Source organism: Gadus morhua, chromosome 12, assembly GCF_902167405.1.
Source record: "Gadus morhua chromosome 12, gadMor3.0, whole genome shotgun sequence".
Classification (NCBI taxonomy): domain Eukaryota; kingdom Metazoa; phylum Chordata; class Actinopteri; order Gadiformes; family Gadidae; genus Gadus; species Gadus morhua.
This window is the reverse complement of record NC_044059.1, coordinates 20,470,906-20,478,478: the sequence shown is the minus strand read 5'-3', so window position 1 is coordinate 20,478,478 and position 7,573 is coordinate 20,470,906. Positions and strand designations below refer to the sequence as shown.

General features: G+C 44.0%; 1 protein-coding gene across 3 annotated transcripts; it reads left to right on the top strand.

Moving 5' to 3' along the window:
• The first annotated feature begins 289 nt into the window (after positions 1-289).
• Positions 290-6,738, top strand: LOC115556277 (regulator of G-protein signaling 5). Of its 3 annotated transcripts, none has more exons than XM_030373448.1 (4): positions 290-536; positions 2,389-2,511; positions 4,399-4,562; positions 5,237-6,738. In XM_030373448.1, the coding sequence occupies exons 2-4, from the start codon at positions 2,415-2,417 to the stop codon at positions 5,411-5,413; spliced, it is 438 nt and encodes a 145-aa protein (XP_030229308.1). In that variant the 5' UTR covers positions 290-536; positions 2,389-2,414; the 3' UTR covers positions 5,414-6,738. The 3 variants fall into 3 exon arrangements, with proteins under 3 accessions (XP_030229308.1, XP_030229307.1, XP_030229306.1); XM_030373447.1 differs by having other exon boundaries at positions 294-536; positions 2,392-2,511; positions 4,396-4,562; XM_030373446.1 differs by having other exon boundaries at positions 295-536; positions 4,396-4,562.
• Positions 6,739-7,573: the final 835 nt, after the last annotated feature.

The window sequence follows — 7,573 nt, the reverse complement described above, 5'->3', positions numbered from 1 at the left end:
TCAAGCTTCGCCAAGGTTTATGTCCTTCTTGCACAGGAACATTGACTCATGAAAAAATAGCCATTCATCTGAGCTGAAATATGTGAGACCAGTATTTGTTTAGGAAGGGAATTGAAGGCAACGTTAAAGGAAGTAATGTCTTTGACATTGTGAGATTTAGACACAATTAAGCAAACTAACCTTGTGGTTTACAGACAGAAAGTAGAAACACACACACACACACACACACACACACACACACACACACACACACACAAACACACACAAAGAAGGGTGAAAACCTTTTGAAAGACAGGGCCTGCCCATAGCTGGAACGGTTAACATGCATGGGCTTGTATACAGCCTGGAGGGGTATGGTGGAGAGGCACAGAGGCAGAAGCCAAGGCTGACAACAAGAAAATATCCACGGTTCTATCAAGGGTTGCTGAGCACGCATTAGGATCTCCACAGCAACTTAGCTCTTTCAGACGGGAATATATCCTATCCAGCTTTTTACTTTAATTCTTTCATTTTTTTGCTTAAAGAAAACCGATGTTGTAAGTAACAGCCCTCTAATTGCCATTCACACATACAAGACTTTGGACAAAGTAGTTTGCTGGCGCTGCTAAACTTTGCGAATGTTCCACTTCCCCTTATTACTACAGCCTTTTCCATTGCAATTCCCTCTGATCTTACAAGTCAGGCGCCTTGTTCCAGAGATGTTCTCTTTTTTTCATTTTTAAGGGCTGTTCCTTGTCTCCATGTTGCTGAGGGAGGGGTTTGATGGGGGACCTTGTGATCTTACTATATTTCTTTGCTTTTGCCCCTTCTATTTCCCCGTATGTCTCAATGCATGTCTCTCACTCTCTCTCTCTCTCTCTCTCTCTCTCTCTCTCTCTCTCTCTCTCTCTCTCTCTCTCTCTCTCTCTCTCTCTCTCTCTCTCTCTCTCTCTCTCTCTCTCTCAAACAGGTCTCTCTCTCTCAAACAGGTCTCTCTCTCTCAAACAGGTCTCCCTCTTACATGAAACGGTTGGAATTCTCTCCGAGACTTTTACGATAAAACGTCCCCACCCCCCACAAAAACATTGAAGATGCGAGTGGATGTCCCCCTTTCTTCTAGGGTGCATTTATTTATATTGTGTCTATATTTCTAACAGACTTCTTTATAGTATACCACTTTAAACAGAAACTGGCAGTCACACACTGCACTGTTGAAAAGTTCACGTTGTTAAGGGCTTTGTTTTGTTCTTATTCTTTTATGAATTCTGCACTATTTGAAAGACATGGATTTGTTGAAGTAACCCCAGTAAGAGTCTTGTGTTTTGGACCAGAATACTGGCATCAGTCGGCATCTCTATTCAAGGAAGCCAGAACCTAGCCTCTTACACAAATGTGCATGTACGATTTTTTGCATGTACGATATTTCAGAGACATGTACATGCAAGTAGCATTGTCCTTAGCTCAGAGTCTGGAAAAACCAGATACCCCTTCTGCAGACCTCTGCCTGAGAACCACTTTTATCGTTCTCAACAATGGGATCCCAATGGAACACCTGAGACATGCCTGAGACTGTTGGCACCATGGTTCACTTGGCACTGGTTTTGATAAAAAAGGAGCCAATCTTTCAAAAAATGTGGTTAGGTTTAAGATCTGGGCCATTGGCCTCCAATACATTCAATTAAAACGCAAGTTGTTGTTTTTTTAAATGTGATGCTTATCAATTAATTTGCAAATTACTTCAAGACAATATATATATACATATATATATAGACATAAATATACACACATTACATAGTACCCCTACACCCCGTAACCCATCAACCTGAACCCCTTAACCCTTCACCCTACACCACCTTAACTCTTCGCCCTACACCCCTAAACCCTTCACCCTAAACCCTTCACCATACAACCCTTAACCCTTCACCCTACTCCCCTTAACTCTTCAACCTGTACCCCTTAACCCTTCAACCCTACACCCTGTAACCCTTCAATCCTACACCCCTTAACTTTTTACCCTAAACTCTTCACCTCGTAACTCCCCACCCTAAACCCCCTAACCCTTCACCCTTCCATCCTAAAACTTCACTCTACACCCCTTAACCCTACACCCCGTAACCCTACATCCCTTCACCCTACACCCCTTAACCCTTCAACCCTGAACTCCTCACCCTGTACCTCTAAATTCTTCACCCTACACCCCTTTACCCTTCACCCTACATCCCTTAAACCTTCACCCTACACCCCTTGACCCTTCACCCTGAACCCCCTAACCCTTCACCCTCAACCCTTCACCCTACAACCCTTAAACCTTCACCCTACACCCGTTCACCCTTCACACTGAACCCCTAACCCTTCACCCTAAACAAACCCTAAACTGACTCTAACCTCCCTGCTCCCCCTCACGTGAAGCAGGCACTGGTGTCCGTGAGGCGAAGATGTCGGAGCGAGCTATGGAACTGCTCCTCCGTAGGGCCGCGGTCGGCGAAGCCTTGTCGTGGAGCGAGTCCCTCGACCATCTCCTGGAGAGTAAAGGTGAGGCAGCTAATGGATTTACACCTCTCTCCTCTTCTCGCTCTCTCTCTCCACCCTTCTTTCTCCCTATTCTCTCCCCCCACGTCCAACCCTGCTCCGCTCTACCTCCTGCTCCTGCTCCTCTGGGTATCCACCGTGTGATCCTGCGCAGCTCCTTCCTCCCCGGCACGCAGCTTGGTCCCGGGGCCCCCCGACTCATCACTTCAACGGTGGATATGGAGGCCACGTATCCAGCTGTCAACCTCATCAAAATCCATTCCAGGGGAAGAGATATATGGGAAGGATGTAGAGAGAGAGATGGGGGGGGGGGGGATATGGGGAATGAGGAAAATGGGGGACCGGGCTAATAGGAGCGCTGCAAGGGCGATAGATCCAGTGAGCGATTCCGGGCGTCACCGGCTCATTTACAGAAGGCCAGCTCACCGCTCACTGATGGCTGCACCTGACCGAGTCTCAGGGCCCCATTTGAACATGATTAAAGAGGCTAGAAAGGCCCCCTCTCTCCCTATCCCCCTTTTTTACCGCGACACCTCGTATCTCCGGTCTGTCCCTCGCCCTGCATATGCACCTCTTTACTGTCATCACTTTACAGGAATGAATCGAGATGATTGCCAATTTTTATGGCTGTTTCTTTTTTCAGGTCTCAAGCAATCGCTCGAATTCTCTGCTCGCCTGCCATATTTCCTCCAGGAAACGCGGCGACATGAATGATAAATAGATGAGCATTGGTTGAATAATAGACTGGTTGTGTGGTTGTGTGCGTGCACGCTTTTGTTCAATAGGGTGCGTGTGTCGGTGTCTGTGTTTGGGTGTTTGTGTGTGTTTGCCACCTAAAAAGCAGTATGATCTCAGCTGATTTCGACCAGCTGGCCCTGTCTGTCACTGTACACAGGGAAATGAAGCCAGTGAATTGTGAATCGTTCAAATGGAGAAAACAAAACAGAGTTGTTGCCACAGGACATTGTTTCTTTTTTTATTTTTTGCATTATTGTCGCTCCCACCAGCTGTAATTCATGTGAGGCAATTTGAGGAAAAACAAAACAATGCTGCGCGGATCCAGCAGTTCAACATAAAGAAACACGCAAGCCAACGGAGAGCACCTCGCACCTGCGCCGCAGTTGGGCGCTCCGGGAGTAGTCTGATAAATAGGCCGAGCATTTATGGGGGCAGAAAAGAAAGGCACAAAAATTTAAATGGAAATTATTACAAACGTGCTGTTTGAATTGAAGCATATATTGAAGACGGATATTAATATATATTTTGCATTGTTGTGCAGGTTTTATTGAAGGATCTATTTGGGGAAACCAAAATGTGAATGTTTTGTAACCGTGTCCAGTATGATTCATGTGTATTCACCTGTGTTGGAGTCTGTATAGAAATGAATACCGATATAAGGTTTTACATTTAGAAAACAGAACAATGTCTAAGATTTATGCCCATCAGTACCGCTACTCCTAGTCTGTTTTACATAGTTTTGATAGGCCAATATGTAAAGCGTCTTAGAGTACCAGATTAAGCGCTATATAAATTTCATTTATTATTATTATTATTATTATTATTATTACTCAAAGATTTCTACTTAGTGAGTTTGCTCAGCACATATGTAATTATTTTCTTAAATATCAAAATATCTTCTTTTGATACACAGAACCAATTATTTTAGAAAGAATACCATTGAAGCCATTTGAAGAAAAGAAAAGGCTAATGTAAAAAAACATTGCATTGTGTGTTTGTGTGTCCTGGGTGTATGGGTACTGTGTGTGTGTGTGTGTGTGTGTGTGTGTGTGTGTGTGTGTGTGTGTGTGTGTGTGTGTGTGTGTGTGTGTGTGTGTGTGTGTGTGTGTGTGTGTGTGTGTGTGCGTGCGTGTGTGATTGTGTGTCTAGCAGGTCGCCTGGTATTTGAGGACTTCCTGAGGAGCGAGTACAGTGAGGAGAACCTGCTCTTCTGGCTGGCCTGCGAGGACTACAAGAGGAGCCCCAGCCCCCACAAAATGGCCGCCATGGCACAGAGGATCTTCGCTGAGTTTGTGCAGGTCGATGCGCCCAGACAGGCAAGCCACGGGCTAAAGGGAGACGGTGCTCTGCGCAGCAATGTTCATGATATTTTAGATGAGCAAGGATCAAGAAAGGCTCTATTCCAATCTGTTCAAGGAACTATTGCAGTAAACAGACAGCGTGGCTGGTGGTTATTGTGGCAGCGTGTTTGTTTATTGGTTTAAACTGAGATGCGGGTGGCTGTGTTGTAAGACCTGTAACTTCCTGTCTCTGTGTGACTCGATGGTCGCCTCGGGTGCTGTCGACACACTTTGATCCTCATGGGGTGGGTGCTCCGCCTGTTCTCTTCTTCCCCACAGAGAAGGAACTTCCTTCCCTCTCTCTATCTGTCTGTCACTCACTCTCTTTCTCCCTACGCATTTTTATCTATAAGCCCTCTTCCCTCGGCATCCAGAGTTGTGTATTATCTGAATATCTTTGCATTCTCATTCTTGCTTTCATTCTCTCTCTCTCTCTCTCTCTCTCTCTCTCTCTCTCTCTCTCTCTCTCTCTCTCTCTCTCTCTCTCTCTCTCTCTCTCTCTCTCTCTCTCTCTCTCTCTCTCCCCGTTTAAAAGAAAAACTGACTGATGTATATTAAAAAAATGGAGGCATACCAAACAATAACTTGAACTACACATTACCAAACGAATGTGTGGAACTCAAATGTTGTTTTCCTGTTGTCAAACGCAGATAAATATCGACTACCTGACCAGAAAAAGCATACGGGAGAATATCTCTGAGCCGGGATTGCACTCCTTCGACAGAGCGCAGAAGCTCATATACGCACTGATGGAAAATGACTGTTATCCTCGATTCCTGAAATCTGACATCTATCAGGCTTTCCTGGAACATTCCAAGCAACAATAAGTGAGAAAAAAAAGCAACACTGCAAGGTACGAAGGTCAGCTACAGCAGGGCTCTCTTGTCAGACAAAGTGAAATTCAAAGAATATATATATATATATATATATATATATTTGGAATTATAATTTTCAATATCATCCCCAATCTGAAACATCCATCTCAGCTTCCCATTCCCTGTTATTTTATCAATTAATGTCGAAATATTACCGCTATTGCATTATAGCGTTTACTTTTTCAATTCCGCGCAACATTACTTTTCCCAGGGAAAGATTTGACGGCGATACTGCATCCTCAGCCAGTATGCTATTGCGCAAGCACGCAGGCACGCTTGCGGCGCGTCTGCGTACTTGCGCAATAGTGCCTTAACAAGCTCTCATTCCGAACCGTACGAGACAGACAATGGTAGCGTGAAGCTGTCTCTGCATCTCAGACATCTCGCTTCCGCAGGCAACTCTGTCCCCTTTTCTCCCTTTCATTCCAATCCTGAGCAACGCTAGTCTCCCTTCTCTGCCGAATGCATTTTTGAAAAAAAAGAATAAGTATCAGTTTTTAAAATCCTTAATTGTAATGCATGACTCCGAACCGTGTGATGTGTCCAATCTGCTGCGTTTTGGGGGATAAAATAAGAGTTCTTAATAAGAACTCTTATTTATTTTTTAAATAAGAGTTCTTATTTTATCCCAAAAAATATAAAATAATAATGTAATAATAATAATGATAATAATAATCACTATGTTGGTCTCCCACCATATGCGCTGTCATCAGCACAAATGATCTGTCCCTAAAGTTAAAATCCCCCATTCCCCTGGCTTTCTTTTTTACAACTCGACCACTGTATATGACTCATATATATATTTATATATATAAAGACATGTCTGTGTAATAAAAATATAAAGTGAGAGAGGGAGAAAGGTTGTTGAGATGAGGTTTTTTGAGGACACATATCAGAGTGCTTTCATTCATGTACCATTTTGAATGTTTCTTTTTTATAATTGCACAGCCCGATAACTGCTTTGAAGACCACACTTTATATGTTGAATAAACCATGCAGAGAAATGCAGGGATGTACCTGCCTGGTGTGGCACATATAAGCTCAATGTGTAAAGAATTTTCAAAAGATTCTCTATTCTTGGAGATGTCATGACCCCTGATGTGTTTAGAATACAATACAAATACAGAAATGTGCCTTTGAAAGAAATCGGATGTATGTTTGATGTATGTTAGGCATGTATGTCTGATCAGGTGTATGTATTTGTACAGGATGTACATCTTGTATGTATGAGAATGGTGGTGGGGATATTTACAATGAATAAATACATTTAAAGTCAATCATTTGTTAATCATTTCAAATAAATGCATCAATAAATGTCCATTTTAAATTGGTTGCACTTTTCTGTAGTGCAGTCTTCACAGCAAACTGGCATTGCAACAACTCAAGAAGCACTAACTAACCAATGTTTCACAATGGCTCCATAATAACTCTGACAGACTTTGCACTTTTACTTCCCCTTTTCCCCTGTTCAAATTGGGTCGCTGCACTGTGTACCCACAATGCCTGCCCCCAACATTAAACACTCCTGCCACGCCGGGACTATAAAAACCATGCAAAGAAAGAGACAGAGGGCCCCAACAGCACTAACCACAATGTTCTAATGTGTAGCCCCTAGGACAGGGTCGCTGAGTACGCTTGGACCTTGGCCAATTTCCTCCAAGATGCGGGGCTGGTGGGGAAGGGATGAGGTCATAAAAAGAAGCAAAAAAAACCACAAAAAATTACAAAAAATATTGTAATTATGTGATTAGCGCTGCGTGCCGCCCAGAGCTGCCAGCAGGTCAAAAGGGGTCAAATATGCATGTGATATAACAGCGGACCCCCCTACCCCCGTCCCCCCACACCCCCAGGCAGGTAGGCACACACGGATCGTGAACTCGATACATCTCTGCTGGCGATTGGCGCGCAGGTTAAGGAGAGAGGCAATTGCAAGTCGATAAACATTATATAGGGATATAAACCAGTGTTCTCCGTACTTAAACGCTAGGTCAGCCAAGCCTTGGGCTGGGGGATCGTTTGAGTTCGATGTGCTGGACTCCTCCTCTGTATTATTCAAGCAGTCGCGCAGGAGGAGTCGAAACCTCTTGACTTGAACCACTGGGCCGTGGTCAC

Coding starts and splice junctions, on each gene's coding strand:
- LOC115556277 (XM_030373447.1), top strand. CDS start 2,415: ATGTCGGAGCGAGCTATGGAACTGCTCCTCCGTAGGGCCGCGGTCGGC. Junction 2,512..4,395: donor CCATCTCCTGGAGAGTAAAG/GTGAGGCAGCTA, acceptor TTGTGTGTCTAG/CAGGTCGCCTGGTATTTGAG. Junction 4,563..5,236: donor AGGTCGATGCGCCCAGACAG/GCAAGCCACGGG, acceptor TGTCAAACGCAG/ATAAATATCGACTACCTGAC.